This window comes from Cherax quadricarinatus, chromosome 61 (assembly GCF_038502225.1).
Source record: "Cherax quadricarinatus isolate ZL_2023a chromosome 61, ASM3850222v1, whole genome shotgun sequence".
NCBI lineage: Eukaryota > Metazoa > Arthropoda > Malacostraca > Decapoda > Parastacidae > Cherax > Cherax quadricarinatus.
In genome coordinates, this window is record NC_091352.1 from 13,305,458 (window position 1) to 13,321,694 (window position 16,237).

At 42.8% G+C, this 16,237-nt stretch overlaps 1 protein-coding gene, 1 long non-coding RNA gene and 2 other non-coding genes across 5 annotated transcripts in view; 2 read left to right on the forward strand and 2 right to left on the reverse strand.

Annotated features, from left to right (window-relative positions):
- The window catches only part of LOC138854506 (uncharacterized), a 55,856-nt gene that overhangs the window by 21,129 nt on the left and 18,490 nt on the right, over positions 1-16,237 (reverse strand). Inside the window, exon 2 of the long non-coding RNA XR_011393705.1 lies at positions 15,475-15,611. This is a non-coding gene — a long non-coding RNA (uncharacterized lncRNA). The remainder of the gene's footprint in view (positions 1-15,474; positions 15,612-16,237) is intronic.
- On the forward strand, positions 1,009-14,247 carry LOC128699326 (uncharacterized). 2 transcript variants are annotated; one of them, XM_053791948.2, is made up of 9 exons: positions 1,009-1,131; positions 6,584-6,703; positions 6,979-7,109; positions 9,742-9,876; positions 10,607-10,670; positions 12,208-12,344; positions 12,764-12,872; positions 13,089-13,197; positions 13,875-14,247. In XM_053791948.2, exons 2-9 carry the CDS (start codon positions 6,631-6,633, stop codon positions 14,113-14,115), a joined length of 999 nt encoding a protein of 332 aa, XP_053647923.2. In that variant the 5' UTR covers positions 1,009-1,131; positions 6,584-6,630; the 3' UTR covers positions 14,116-14,247. The 2 variants fall into 2 exon arrangements, with proteins under 2 accessions (XP_053647923.2, XP_053647924.2); XM_053791949.2 differs by having other exon boundaries at positions 1,037-1,131; positions 6,605-6,703.
- On the reverse strand, positions 15,128-15,218 carry TRNAY-GUA (transfer RNA tyrosine (anticodon GUA)). The gene is given in 2 exon segments: positions 15,128-15,163; positions 15,182-15,218. It is a non-coding gene; the product is annotated as a tRNA-Tyr (tRNA).
- On the forward strand, positions 15,721-15,812 carry TRNAY-GUA (transfer RNA tyrosine (anticodon GUA)). Its single transcript is given in 2 exon segments — positions 15,721-15,757; positions 15,777-15,812. It is a non-coding gene; the product is annotated as a tRNA-Tyr (tRNA).

The following is a 16,237-nucleotide window of genomic DNA, read 5'->3' on the forward strand; positions in this document are numbered from 1 at the left end:
CTGCTGTTGCTGCTGCTGCTGCTGCAGCTGCTGCTGTTGTTGCTGCTGATGCTGCTGCTGCTGCTGCTGTTGCTGCCGTTGTTGCTGCTGCTGCTGTTGCTATTGCTGCTGCTGCTATTGTTGCTGCTGTTACTGTTGATGCTGCTGCTGTTGCTGCTGTTGCTGCTGCTGCTGCAGCTGCTGCTGTTGCTGCTGTTGCTGATGCTGCTGCTGCTGCTGTTGCTGCTGTTGCTGATGCTGCTGCTGCTGCTGCTGCTGCTATTGTTGCTGCTGTTACTGTTGATGCTGCTGTTGCTGCTGTTGCTGCTGCTGCTGCAGCTGCTGCTGTTGCTGCTGTTGCTGATGCTGTTGCTGCTGCTGCTGTTGCTGCTGCTGCTGTTGTTGCTGCTGCTGTTGCTGCTGTTGCTGATGCTGCTGATGCTGCTATTGTTGCTGTTGTTGCTGTTGATGCTGCTGCTGTTGCTGCTGTTGCTGCTGCTGCTGCTGCAGCTGCTGCTATTGCTGTTGCTGTTGATGCTGCTGCTGTTGCTGCTGCTGCTGTTGTTGCTGTTGCTGTTGCTGCTGTTGCTGCTGTTGCTGCTGCTGCTGCTGCTGCTGCTGTTGCTGCTATTGTTGCTGCTGTTGCTGTTGATGCTGCTGCTGTTGCTGCTGTTGCTGCTGCTCTTCCTTCTCTTCCTCCTTCCCTTCTCCTCCTCCTAACCCCAATAAATCAAAATAGTATATTCTATCTATATTTACTTTAATCTTTCCTAGAGAACCCCCTTCATGAGATTCCCTTCCAAACGACCCCTGTTATCCCTCTCCCGAAGGCCCTTACCCTGACACTTCTCTTCCTGTATCCCCTCCCCCTCCCTCTCTCTCTCTTCCTCCCCCATTGTCCATCTTTCCCGTCCTTGAAGGCCGCAGCACACTCAACAAAACAGACATCCTATACTCGAATTCGCTCAGTCCCTCGCACATCAGCCGTGCACCGCCTCGCTTCCTCAACGCGATACCCCTTCGACTTCTGCCGGTCTAGTACTGGCTTAACCCTCCCCCCCCCCCACTCAACCACCCACGATCCACCAGAATTACTCTGCCGCCCACAGCTCATCACTTCTCAAAAAATAATTCGCCCTCTCTTACTCCAAGGTAAGATGTAACATTCACTTTGTCGTGACTAGCAAAGAGGTTACAGACAGCCCCGTTACAAAATATGTTAGAATTTATCTTATATACAGCAAGTGTAGCAAGAAGATACAGGAGCGCATGTGTTCAAATGAACGCGTATGTTTTCATTTGAACACAAACCCACACATGATATACATACACAGTAAGAAAAGAATGGGTAGACTGTATCTTGCTCGACTGTATGAACGGGTTTGACGCAGTACCACATAGTAGACCGGAAGAGCAGGCAGAATTAAAATGCAAGGTGCTCTGACAGATGTACCTGGAGAGAGTTTCGGAGATCAACATCCCCGCGGCCCGGTCTGTGGCCAGGCCTCGTGTTGGCTCAGGGCTTGATCAACCAGGCTGTTAGTGCTGGCCGCACGGGAACCGACATACGAACCATAGCCTGGCTGATTAGGTACTGACTTTAGCTGCCAGTCCAGTGTCTTCTTGAAGACAGCCAGAGGTCTATTGGTAATCCCTCTTATGTATGCTGGGAGGCAGTTGAACAGTCTTGAGCCCCTGACACTTATTGTGTTGTCTCTTAGTGTACTCGTGGCGCCCCTGCTGTTCATTGGGGGGATGTTGCATCTCCTGCCGTGTCTTTTACTTTCGTGGGGAATGATTTTCGTGAGCAAATTTGGTACTAATCCCTCTAGGATTTTCCAAGTGTATAGTATCATCTATCTTTTTCGCCTGCGTTCCAGGGAATACAAATCAAGAGACTTCACCGTTCCCTTGAGAAATGCCCTGAGAATAAAAAGCAGATGGTAACAGCAAAAAAAAAAAAAAGTGTTAGAATGGATAACGAGTTGAGTCACAAAAGATCAGTGAATAAATCCTTGTTGTTCCTGATATACACTAAATAACTTACCAGGGGAAATAAAAATACACATATCGTTGTTTGCGGATATGAACTTAAATATTAATAAAAAGACAGGACTGGGAGAGGTTCCAAGATGACTTGACTTAGCTGCAAATTGCAAAATAATGATAATATGAGAGGAAGTGAGAAGTTCGGACAAGGAATACAACCTGAGAGGAGAGCAACCACAAATAGCTCAGAATTTAAGGAAATGCTCCTCACACTGCTGAATTAGGGACTAGATACTTTTTTGATACTTCTCGAATATACAGGTTGAAATATATACCTTGATGTATAGTATAATATTCAAGCTTACAACTTCTGGGGAATAGGAGTTAAACAGGTTTGATCCGAGGGTTAGGGGAGCTTAAATTTCTTAGATCCTTTAACAACATCGAAGCATCCTTCTTAAAGGAAATTTTAACCTCAACTGGGACCTCTTCTATGGCAGAAATGACATGTATGCCAGGGATGGGGTTCACTTATCTAGGTCTGGGGTGGTAGCACTGGCAACTGCAGTGGAGGGAGCAGTTAGGACTTTAAACTAGGAATAGTTAGTGGTATGGGTTTTGGCAGGAAAACAGTGAAGTCCCAGTGTAGTAATATTACGAGTTCTAGGGGAACTAGTAATAAGCAGAACGAGGTAGATATTGAAAAGCCAGGGACTTTGGGTGATAAGGACAGTAATAGGTTTAGTAAAAAGACAGAAATGAGCAGGAAGGGTAAAGAGAAAGGAGAGTCTTTCAATGTTTATTATGCTAATTGCCGTAGTGCTAGGAATAAGATGGACGAGTTGAGATTAGTTGCTAGTGCAGGTAACATTGATGTATTTGCCTTAACTGAGATGTGGTTTAATTCAAAAAGTCGGGACATGCCTGCGGAATGTCATATTCAGGGTTTTAAATTGTTCCAAGTAGATAGAAGTATCGGGAAGGGGGGTGGGGTGGCATTGTATGTCCGAGATCGCTTGAACTGTTGCATAAAAACGGGTATTAAGTCTGAAGTAACACATACAGAGTCTGTTTGGATAGAATTTTCAGAGGGGCATGAAAAACTGATTTTAGGAGTGATATACCGTCCCCCAAACTTAGATAGGGACCAAGGGAGACTACTATGGGAGGAAATTGTTAAGGCTACAAGGCACGATAATGTAGTAATTCTAGGAGACTTTAACTTTAGTCATATTGATTGGAATTTCTTGACTGGGAATTTAGAATCATACGACTTCTTAGAAGTAGTTCAGGATTGTTTTTTGAAGCAGTTTGTGACAGAACCTACCTACAAGGGGAAATAACCTGCTTGACTTAGTTATGGCAAACAATGAATCCCTTGTTAATAATTTAGAAATTTCAGAGGAACTGGGTGCTAGCGACCACAAATCAATTACATTTAGCATTGAATGGAAGTACGATAGTAGCGATAACTCAGTAACAGTCCCAGATTTTCGCTTAGCAGATTACGATGGGCTTAGAGAACATTTATCATCTGTTGACTGGGGTAACGAAGTGAGATATCAATATGACAGTTTTCTGAACACTATACATGCTGCTCAAAGAACGTTTATCCCATATAAAGAAATTAGATCAAATAGAAATGACCCAAAATGGATGAATAATAGGCTGAAATATCTACTAGGGCATAAGAAAGGAATTTATAGGCGTATCAAAAGAGGTGAGGGTCATCTTATGAATCAGTATATTGACATTAAGAGGGACATTAAAAAGGGGATAAGAAAAGCTAAAAGGGACTATGAAATTAAAGTTGCTAGGGATTCTAAAACTAACCCAAAAAGTTTTTTCCAGGTATATAGAACAAAAGTTAGAGATAAGATAGGTCCCCTTAAAAATAACTATGGGCACCTTACTGACAAAGAGAATGAAATGTGCTCGATTTTTAATAATTATTTTCTCTCAGATTTTACACAGGAAGACACTAACAATATTCCAGTAATTAATTTTTATAGTGGGCTAGAAGAAGATAAATTATGTAACATCACAGTCACTAGTGAAATGGTTGTGAAGCAGATAGACAGACTGAAGCAAAATAAGTTGCCGGGTCCTGATGAGGTTTTTCCAAGGGTTCTTAAGGAATGCAAAATGGAACTCTGTGAACCATTAACTAATATTTTTAATTTATCTCTTCAAACAGGTGTAGTGTCTGATATGTGGAAGATGGCTAATATAATTCCTATTTTTAAAACAGGGGACAAGTCGTTACCGTTAAATTACCGCCCAATAAGCCTGACCTCAATTGTAGGCAAATTACTAGAGTCAATTACAGCTGAGATTATAAGAAGCCATCTCGATAAGCATAGCTTGATTAATGATACTCAGCATGGATTCACAAGAGGCCGGTCTTGTCTAATTTATTAACTTTCTTCAGTAAAGCTTTTGAGGCTGTTGACCACGATAAAGAATTTGATAGAGTTCCGCACCATAGACTGTTAAAGAAAGTGGCAGCTCATGGCATTGGGGGAAAAGTGCTCTTGTGGATCGAGTCATGGCTCACTGACAGGAAGCAGAGAGTGTCCATAAATGGGGTTAAATCCGAGTGGGGATCTGTAACAAGTGGCGTTCCACAGGGATCAGTCTTGGGCCCGTTGTTGTTTATAATATATATCAATGATCTTGATGAGGGAATTACTAGTGATATGAGCAAATTCGCCGATGACACAAAGATAGGTAGGATAATTGATTCAAACGTAGATGTTATGGAACTTCAGGAGGATTTAAACAAACTCTATTCTTGGTCAGAAAAGTGGCAGATGCAGTTCAATGTAGATAAATGCAAGGTTCTGAAGCTTGGGAATGCCCATAACCCTAGTACTTATAAGTTAAATGATGTAGAACTTAGCCATACAGATTGCGAAAAGGACTTGGGGGTTATGGTGAGTAGCAACCTTAAACCAAGACAGCAATGCCTAAGCGTACGTAATAAGGCAAATAGATTACTTTGATTTATATCAAGAAGTGTAAGCAACCGAAGTCCAGAGGTCATACTGCAGCTTTATACATCATTAGTAAGGCCTCACCTAGAATATGCAGCTCAGTTCTGGTCTCCATATTACAGAATGGACATAAATTCGTTAGAAAACATTGAGCGTAGGATGACTAAATTAATACATAGCATTAGAAATCTTCCTTATGAAGAAAGATTGAAGACTCTTAAGTTACATTCACTTGTTAGACGAAGAATGAGGGGAGACCTGATCGAAGTGTATAAGTGGAAGATAGGTATTAATAAAGGGGATATTAATAAGGTCTTGAGGATGTCTCTCCAAGAGAGAACCCGCAGTAATGGATTTAAATTAGATAAGTTTAGATTTAGAAAGGACATAGGGAAGTATTGGTTTGGAAATAGGGTAGTTGATGAGTGGAACAGTCTACCTAGTTGGGTTATTGAGGCTGGGACTTTGGGTAGTTTCAAATTTAGTTTGGATAAGTACATGAGTGGGAGGGGTTGGATTTGAGTGGGACTTTCACATCAGAGCTTATTTCTTGGGTGGCATTGAAAATTGGGTTGGGCAAATGTTTTGTTAGTGGGATGAATTGTAAAGGACCTGCCTAGTATGGGCCAACAGGCCTCCTGCAGTGTTCCTCCTTTCTTATGTTCTTATGTTCTTTGCTGGAAGGAAGGTTCAGGATCTACTGTCTCATGTAAACCCGCAATGGAATGTTTAATAATATCCGCATCGTCTTACTCAAGCCTTCCAGTTTATTGTCAAATTATATTTTGATGATTATTAAAATTTTCCACACAGTTCAAGAGGTCAGATTCCGTTTACTGATGTAGGAAAACCCAACTTGTGTGATGGTATATTACAGTGAAATATAGCTAGCCTTTGTTCCCACTGCCTAACTGCCTTTGCTCCCACTGCCTAACTGCCTTTGCTCCCACTGCCTAACTGCCTTTGTTCCCACTGTCTAACTGCCTTTGTTCCCACTGCCTAACTGCCTTTGTTCCCACTGCCTAACTGCTTTTGTTCCCACTGCCTAACTGCCTTTGTTCCCACTGCCTAACTGCCTTTGTTCCCACTGCCTAACTGCTTTTGTTCCCACTGCCTAACTGCCTTTGCTCCCACTGCCTAACTGCCTTTGCTCCCACTGCTTAACTGCCTTTGCTCCCACTGCCTAACTGCCTTTGCTCCCACTGCCTAACTGCCTTTACTCCCACTGCCTAACTGCCTTTGCTCCCACTGCCTAACTGCCTTTGCTCCCACTGCCTAACTGCCTTTGCTCCCACTGCCTAAATGCCTTTGCTCCCACTGCCTAACTACCTTTGCTCCCACTGCCTAACTGCCTTTGTTCCCACTGCCTAACTGCCTTTGGTCCCACTGCCTAACTGCCTTTGCTCCCACTACCTAACTGCCATATTATTATAATCAAAACTAAGCGCTAAACCCAACAGAGTCATACAGCGCTGCAACCGTAACTGTCAGAAGACCGACAGATTAGATTTCTTATAACTATAAATATCATAAATAAAAGAAAATAAGGCTTACAATATTACAGATATCCAAATGTAACTTTATTTCTCCTTTCATCTGACTCCGCATGCCGATTAAAGCTGTGAAACCAACTTATATAGGTGCAGACGAAACTATATATCACGAGATGATTCAACTAGTGTTGTTGAGGACGATGGTCCAGCTGCTGCTGTTGTGTTGTTGCTGCTGCTGTGTTTCTGGTGAGTAACTCTCTTATTCTGTTATGTTTATCTCTACATATGCGTGTGTGGACATTTATTTTAACTGACTTATTTTACACTGAATATCTATGAATACGATTACGATTACATTCTTGTGGACATTTAATTTCAACTGACTCATCCTACATGGTGTACCTGTAAATACAACTGCCTGTATATGTCTAATGTGTCTGCAACTGTGTAAAGGCTACTGCAAGTCATCTTGCCTGTACATGTCCAGTCATGGAGGCAGTAACTGTGTTGTGATGGTACAGGTGCGGTTCCGTGCACGGGCACGGACGAGATCCTCTGTGCCCACCACGACAAGTGCATCAAACTACGATTCGTGTGTGACAAAGACCGAGACTGTAGCGACCACTCCGACGAGGATCAAGACCTTTGCGCGGTAAGTACTTCCGTAGTGTCTACCACTTCTTCAGCTTGGAGTATAAGCAGGCAGCCTGTCCAACGATTAACAGACGGAGAGTCGAAGCTCCGCTTCTCTTACGCTGTATTACCCACATGGATTTACGGCTTCACATATTATCTCCCCCGTGTGATGGCACCCAGCTACCTGTGTACTGGTGGCACAATGCAACTTGGACAATACATGTGTATAGCAATGAGTGCTTTAGTGTTTAGCAGTAATACTGACTGACCACCTCAAAACTTTAAGGGTGATGGACTGATTACATCGTCTTCAAGTATCTTCTGCTTTTATCAACTTTTCTGTACTTGACTGAAGAAGCCTACTGTGTAGGCGAAACGTTTCATAAAAAAGATACCTAACTGTTGCATATGTGTCTTACCTAACAACAGTAATACTTGTGTTTATTAATCTACGGATTTTATCATTACTGTCATTTGAATATCACACACACACACAAACTCATGCACACACACACACACATACACACATCTCCCCGTGGGTCCTTAGAGAGGAAGCAGATATGTTGTGCGTGCCACTTACCACAATCTTCAACACGTCCCTGGAAACTGGGCAACTACCTGAGGTATGGAAGACGGCAAATGTAGTTCCCATTTTTAAAAAAGAAGACAGAAAAGAGGCACTAAACTATAGACCTGTGTCATTGACGTGTATAGTATGCAAAATTATGGAGAAGATTATCAAGAGGAGAGTGGTGGAGCACCTGGAACGGAACAAGAGTATAAATGCCAACCAGCACGGATTCACGGAAGGCAAATCTTGTGTCACAAACCTTCTGGAGTTTTATGATAAAATAACAGAAGTAAGACACGAGAGAGAGGGGTGGGTTGATTGCATCTTCTTGGACTGCAAGAAGGCCTTTGACACAGTTCCTCACAAGAGATTAGTGCAGAAGCTAGAGCATCAGGCACATATAACAGGAAGGGCACTGCAATGGATCAGAGAATACCTGACAGGGAGGCAACAACGAGTCATGGTACGTAATGATGTATCACAGTGGGCACCTGTGACGAGCGGGGTCCCACAGGGGTCGGTCCTAGGACCAGTGCTATTTTTGGTATATGTGAACGACATGATGGAAGGGTTAGACTCAGAAGTGTCCTTGTTTGCAGATGATGTGAAGTTAATGAGGAGAATTAAATCTGATGAGGACCAGGCAGGACTTCAAAGAGACCTGGACAGACTGGACACCTGGTCCAGCAAATGGCTTCTCGAATTTAATCCTGCCAAATGCAAAGTCATGAAGATAGGGGAAGGGCACAGAAGACCACAGACAGAGTATAGGCTAGGTGGCCAAAGACTGCAAACCTCACTCAAGGAGAAAGATCTTGGGGTGAGTATAACACCGAGCATGTCTCCGGAAGCACACATCAATCAGATAACTGCTGCAGCATATGGGCGCCTGGCAAACCTGAGAACAGCATTCCGATACCTTAGTAAGGAATCATTCAAGACACTGTACACCGTGTATGTCAGGCCCATACTGGAGTATGCAGCACCTGTTTGGAACCCGCACTTGATAAAGCACGTCAAGAAACTAGAGAAAGTACAAAGGTTTGCGACAAGGTTAGTTCCAGAGCTAAGGGGAATGTCCTATGAAGAAAGATTAAGGGAAATCGGCCTGACGACACTGGAGGACAGGAGGGTCAGGGGAGACATGATAACGACATATAAAATACTGCGTGGAATAGACAAGGTGGACAAAGACAGGATGTTCCAGGGAGGGGACACATAAACAAGAGGCCACAATTGGAAGTTGAAGACACAAATGAGTCAGAGAGATAGTAAGAAGTATTTCTTCAGTCATAGAGTTGTAAGGCAGTGGAATAGCCTAGAAAATGACGTAGTGGAGGCAGGAACCATACACAGTTTTAAGACGAGGTTTGATAAAGCTCATGGAGCGGGGAGAGAGAGGGCCCAGTAGCAACCGGTGAAGAGGCGGGGCCAGGAGCTAAGACTCGACCCCTGCAACCACAAATAGGTGAGTACAAATAGGTGAGTACACACACACACACACACACGTACTCATATACAACAGGCCTAGTGTCTAATCGACATGTGCCTAGGACAAAATGGTAACTAACACACACACACACACACACACACACACACACACACACACACACAGCCAGGAGCTGAGACTCGACCCCTATAACCACAAATAACTGAGAACCTAAGGAAATGAGCCTCACAATTTCACAGATCGACACCACCGCAAACAAAACTGGAGAGCTATCAAAGCCTTGCAGCCCAGTCCCTGGACCCATGATGGGCCTTTGTAATCTTTTGACTACCACCCACACCATGGGTAGGGGGGTACATATTCCAGCTGTGTGTTTTGTACTCTTAAAAAGATTATTCTACTGTGTTTAATGGTGAGTGTTGACCACGATTAAAGTTATTACAATAATATCACAAGGACCCCAATGGAAGCAAGTCGCTTTGACTTTTTTCTTGGTTTATCCTAAGTAATTTACACACATGTACGATAATTGTACTTATGTTCTCCTGTATCTAAATTATTTACTACCATTTAATCTTCCCTCTCGCTCCTGCTCGCCACTGTGCTTTCCCGGCGATGGTTCGCCAGGCGTGGCGGAACGACTGCCTGCGCGGGGAGGTGCGGTGCCGGCGAGGTGAGGTAACTACCTGCATCAGCGTCCCAGACTACTGCACCTCACATGACCCTCCCTGTGAAGGTGACCTTGACCTGCGTCTCTGTCAGGTAATTCGCATCTCCCACACTGTCATTCCAAACTATATTAATCATTTGTTATTATTATTATTATTATTATTATTATTATTATTATTATTGGGAAAGTTACAATGAGAGGCACTCAGATTCGATACAAGGGGGGGAGGGGAAGCGAGCAGGTTTATTTCCTTGGATCAAGAGTCCCTTACCGGCATCTTTCTTGAAGTAAAGCTGTATAACGATGTTTCATATATTCTATAACACAGTATCCTACAAAACTACGTATTTAACCTTGTTGGAGACACTATCATAATACACTTGTAAATGTACCATGTGATGAAGATAAGGTACGATAACTATAATGAAGATGAGGTACGATAACTATAATGAAGATGAGGTACGATAACTATAATGAAGATGAGGTACGATAACTATAATGAAGATGAGGTACGATAACTATAATGAAGATGAGGTACGATAACTATAATGAAGATGAGGTACGATAACTATAATGAAGATGAGGTACGATAACTATATTACAGATGTCATAATATTTATCTTACAAATGATATGCGATAACTATACTACACATGTATGATAACTATGTAACAGATTGTGTACGATAACTCTTTTACAGGTAATGCACAATAACTTACTTATGTGTGATAACTGTTTTATGGATGATGTACGATAACTATATGACAGATGTACGATAACTACATTACATTTGATAGTTACGATAACACTGAATATGTTACAGATGCTGCACGACAAGAAGTTACAGCCTCTAAACAGCGTCGTACTCAAAGACTTCGGTCGTAAACGTAAGTCGGGAACAGTTTGCCAATTACTACCACTACCACCACCATAACCACAATCACCACTACCACCACCACCACCACCACCACCACCACCATAACCACCACCAAAAGCAACATAGTGATTACGTAATAAAAAAATCGTATTATTGTAATATTTCCACCAATATCATAGCCCTAATAAATTTCGATAACGTGACATTAGGAAAAGATACAGAATATAATACAGTGCATATATGTCGTGCTTTGTAACAAATAATATATTCATGGAATCTCTGGTCATGGATCGGGCAGCTGGGGCGTTGACCCCCGAAACACCCTCTAGGTATACTCCAGGTATACTCCAGGTACTCCCTCCAAGGGAGGGTGACCCAGGGGAGGAAATACATTCACTCAATCATCGTCTTTCCAGAAGTGTGCTGACATCATCAAAATTACCCATCCGACTGCAACATCCCTCACCCTTCCTTCAGAGTGCAGGTACTGTACTTCCCACCTCCAGCACCACAACATTCCTACCCTTCCTTCAGAGTGCAGGTACTGTACTTCCCACCTCCAGCACCACAACATTCCTACCCTTCCTTCAGAGTGCAGGTACTGTACTTCCCACCTCCAGCACCACAACATTCCTACCCTTCCTTCAGAGTGCAGGTACTGTACTTCCCACCTCCAGCACCACAACATTCCTACCCTTCCTTCAGAGTGCAGGTACTGTACTTCCCACCTCCAGCACCACAACATTCCTACCCTTCCTTCAGAGTGCAGGTACTGTACTTCCCACCTCCAGCACCACAACATTCCTACCCTTCCTTCAGAGTGCAGGTACTGTACTTCTCACCTCCAGCACCACAACATTCCTACCCTTCCTTCAGAGTGCAGGTACTGTACTTCTCACCTCCAGCACCACAACATTCCTACCCTTCCTTCAGAGTGCAGGTACTGTACTTCCCACCTCCAGCACCACAACATTCCTACCCTTCCTTCAGAGTGCAGGTACTGTACTTCCCACCTCCAGCACCACAACATTCCTACCCTTCCTTCAGAGTGCAGGTACTGTACTTCCCACCTCCAGCACCACAACATTCCTACCCTTCCTTCAGAGTGCAGGTACTGTACTTCCCACCTCCAGCACCACAACATTCCTACCCTTCCTTCAGAGTGCAGGTACTGTACTTCTCACCTCCAGGACTCGAACTCCGGCTAACCTGTTCTCTTGAATCCTCCGTATTTTGCTGCATTACAACAATTTTTGCATACCTCATGAATGCTTATTGCCCGTCACTCCAAAACTCATTTTAATAACAGACAGCATTTAACTGTCAAATGGGTGACTGTTGAACGAGCCTTAAACAGTGATTGGCTGACTGACATATTTCCAGTGAGCACGGTGGCTCCCCGATGATGGTTTCGGTCGGACCGAAACGTCGTCATAAGTTTCATATTCCTATGTGCGGATTATTTGTGTATTGTTCTAGTCACGGCATTGTGACTTTTTATTCGCAATACATAAGCTAACGTTAATCTTCTGCTCCACTCGCCACAGAGACCAACCTGGAGATGAGTGAGGAACAGGAGGAGCAGTTCCAGCAAGTGATGAACCTGACGATACAACACCCAGAGTGTCCGTTACTCTACACATTGGTCGGCACCCACTGTCTCTCTCTCTTCTTCCCAGGAACTGTGAGTCTCAGTCTTAGTCTCGTAGGGAATCACACAACACCTGGTGAAAGGGAGGTAATCCGGCTCGATTCGAAGAAGAGGGTAGTTCCAATTCTTCTTCGGATCAAGAGCTCTGCATATCATAGAGGTACCCTCTTGAAGGTTATTTGAGCTGACTGTTCGAGTTCTTTGGTACACCTGTGCAAGTGGTTTAAAAGATAAGTGAGCAAACATTAGGGTATATTTATCGAAACACTTTTCGATCCCGGGACCTTTACCATTTCTGCGTGTCAGAAGTCATCACAGTCCCAGGACCCAAACGTTTTCTGATATCTCCTAGTGTTCGATCACGGTTCTCTTTTTAAAAAATCACTTGTATGTATGCATTACAACGGTTTATATCAAACCTGTGCAATTCTTGGATCTCTCTCTTTCGTTAGGTGGGCTGGGGTGAGGCTCGAGCCTTCTGCAGGCTCCTGGATGGCGACCTCGTCACCTTAGAGGATCTCACTAGCTACTACGATCTCCTCCGTCACCTGCGACGAGCAGGCGAGTAACAGTCTTCTAACACTCACTAGTTATTTGCATAATTTTACAACTTTTTGACTACACCTGGATCATTAAGGCCACAGTTCACTTAGATACTAACTCAAGAGTATTTTCACTCCTAAAGTATTGATTAAGTCTCTCAAGGAACCTCACTTAGAGGAGCCTCTCGGTGTATATAACCTTGTTGCAAAGGCTATTTTTTTACAATGTTGGCAGGGATGACAACAGACTTCTGGGTTGGAGGCCGTTATCTTAGCACCAGCGATGGCTGGACATGGCTAGGCAACACTCCCATGGATCTAGGCTCCCCTTACTGGGCCCTCAGGTGGGTCAAACTCTCCTATAATTACTATATTCATGTGCAAGAAAGTTAAGACATGTGTAACATCTGGTTATCTTTATTGTAGACGTTTCGCCATCCACTGGCTTTGATAAAGCCACTGGATGGCGAAACGTCTACAATAAAGATAACCAGATGTTACACATGTACTATATTCATGCAGAAATGGGAGGTCATCAGATTTAATCCAGGAAAAGGAAGGATAATTTCACTTGTAGATCTTTACCAGCATCACGGGACCCCTCGTGAAGGTCCCTTGATCTACCATAGACCGACAGAGTAATTCAAGTGTCCTGAGCTCTTTTACAATATATTTGCTGGGGGTGGTTCGTCCACCATGACGGGATACTAGTGTAGGAATAGAGATCTTGCTAAAGATGTAGATATAACCCATTATATCCCGCGGTAAATATGTCAAGTCTAAACATATAACACAGATGAACTAACATGGCGACAAGAGGACCTCAGTGTGCTGGGGACGCCCTCCGTATGAGGCTGAAAAACGCAATAAGTTTTCCATTTTACTTCCATGTCGGTCTTCGTTTTGCTACAGAGCATCCTATAATGTCCCTTTTTATTATACAGCATCCGGTAACGTCTTTTTTTTTTTTAACTATAGACTCTCGGGTTGTGATGTTTCTGCAAACTGTTCTCTTCCCCAGGCACGGGACTACCTGCCAGAGTCGCAACGTTAGTTTCCTGGAGACGGGCGAGCCTCGTCCAGCTAACCCTGGCACCTGTTACCACTACCAGCAGGCACCCCACCAGGACCCCAGCGGCTGGTGCGCCGCCCTCACTTACCAACACTACTACTACATCACAGACGAGGACTGCCTCTTGAAGAAGTCTCCCCTCTGTATCTACACTAACGCCCAAGACCTCTCAGAGCACTTACTGCCATAACCTATTCCTCTTTAAGTAACCAGCATCTTATGCATCATAATGTTGCATTATCTAAAAGCTTTTTGTCATAAAATTTGCTAATTTAGGGCAGTGGTAGTATAGTATTCTAAATTAAAGCTAATGAAATATGTATCTGTTGTGATTCATTTAGCATATATTACTGTCCGCTAATACTCCAACTATGAGATGTACCCAGTCAAATAAGAGAGAGAGAGAGAGAGAGAATTACTCTCACGATAAGATATACACAAGCAAGTCTCACAGCTTGTGTATCTTTACTGAATAAAGACATCTTGTACAAATATTACACACACATTATATATATATATATATATATATATATATATATATATATATATATATATATATATATATATATATATATATATATATATATATATATATATATATATATATATAATACAGTCTGCATAATAAATAGCGGCCACACGATAGAGCATAATTAGAATAATACCTGAAAACAAATCTATTAACTCATATGCCAAATGTGTGTTAATTATAACTCTCAAATAAATACTATTCTAAATCAAACACCGGACTAATCAAATAACAAAATGTTCAACTCATACAGGACTCCAACTCGACACAATGTGTGTGTGTGTGTGTGTGGATACCATCTAGTCCACAAAACAGTGTGTAGACGCCAACAAAGTAATCATAAATCGAGTCTATACATACCTAGACTAGGCCTAGTCTACTTTGCTAAAGAAATACCAAGTTCTCTCGCTACTAAGTATGCAGAAGCAAACGTTTTCCTGTATATATCTCAACATATATACACCGAAGGGTATATACAACTCAAAGTCCATACACCAAGAGGTGTAAATGTCTGCATTTCAGGATGAAAATATTTTTCGATGCTGTTTAAGATGCTTCAACGGCAAAGTCATTAGCACCACTGGGTTGTCTTGTCGACACTTGACATCAATGTGCAGGTGAAATGCGACCGACACACGTGCAGTCAAATTAAATGAACTGAAAAAACTGTATATCCTTCGAACCGGATTCGAACCAGTGACCTATGGATGTCTGTTTCAAGTGCCAACTACAGTCCACCGCTCTACCAACTGAGCTATCGAAGGTTAGCGTTAGGAGTAATGAAAGCTGTAAAAGTTGAAATGTAGACTTCATCTTCACTGTTTCCGTGCTGCCAGACCCTTAATACTCGTGAAGAGCTTTTTATCCTCGGAGATATTGGAGTTCCCTTTACCTCTTTCCATCAAAACTAATTACCTCCAATTCCCCAGGCTCTATGACCCTTACGAATTTAGTGTTCCCTCATAAGTATTACATGCTGGGCCAAATATGCAACATTATTGTAGTTTACATACTGCTTACCTGTTGATGGGTCTGACGATCATCGTTCCCACAGTCCAGTCTCAGACCAGACCCCCTGCTTGACAGACCGAGCAGTTAGGCCGTTGATGCTCCTTGCACGTATTATGTCGCAAGCAATCAGCACAGCTGCACAAGATCTGCCGGAAAGAACTCTTGAAGACATGGTTCAAGATGTGTTCATAGTCATGAAACATGCCTTAATGTATCACTTGGATAATTATACCATCACTTTCACTACAGCTACCACCTTCGATAGCTCAGTTGGTAGAGCGGTGGACTGTAGTTGGTACTTAAAAGCAGACATCCATAGGTCACTGGTTCAAATCCGGTTCGAAGGATATGTTTTGAGAGATGCCTGAGACCGGTAGCGGAGTACCGTCACTGGGACCTGTCTGTGTACCTTCCTCTATACGGCCCTCGTATTATAATACTCAGAGTGCCGGTAAACACAGAATTTTGAAAATCATATAATTAACATAACGGGTTAATTCGACCTTTACTTGGTAGTATATAATTAATTTTTTATTGAAACTATGATTATACTCAGAATATTGATATAAACAATGTAATTTTATGGGCTTTTATTAAAAACTCCGAGAACATCGAATTCATCATACTGTAGAGTAGGTTAGTTAATGTTCGACTGAATGAGGTACTGTAAACAGCTGTCCAAAAAACCATTCATGATAACATTGAGAACAGTGATAAAACTTCGTGAATTATAAATAATTGTTGAAAAAATATTATTATCCAGAATAATCTA

What these genes read in the sequence shown, in the direction of transcription:
- LOC128699326 (XM_053791948.2), top strand. Translation starts at nt 6,631, where the DNA reads ATGATTCAACTAGTGTTGTTGAGGACGATGGTCCAGCTGCTGCTGTTG. An exon ending in CCGTCACCTGCGACGAGCAG is followed by an intron (nt 12,873 to 13,088) that starts GCGAGTAACAGT and finishes CAATGTTGGCAG; the next exon opens with GGATGACAACAGACTTCTGG. An exon ending in TCCCCTTACTGGGCCCTCAG is followed by an intron (nt 13,198 to 13,874) that starts GTGGGTCAAACT and finishes TCTCTTCCCCAG; the next exon opens with GCACGGGACTACCTGCCAGA.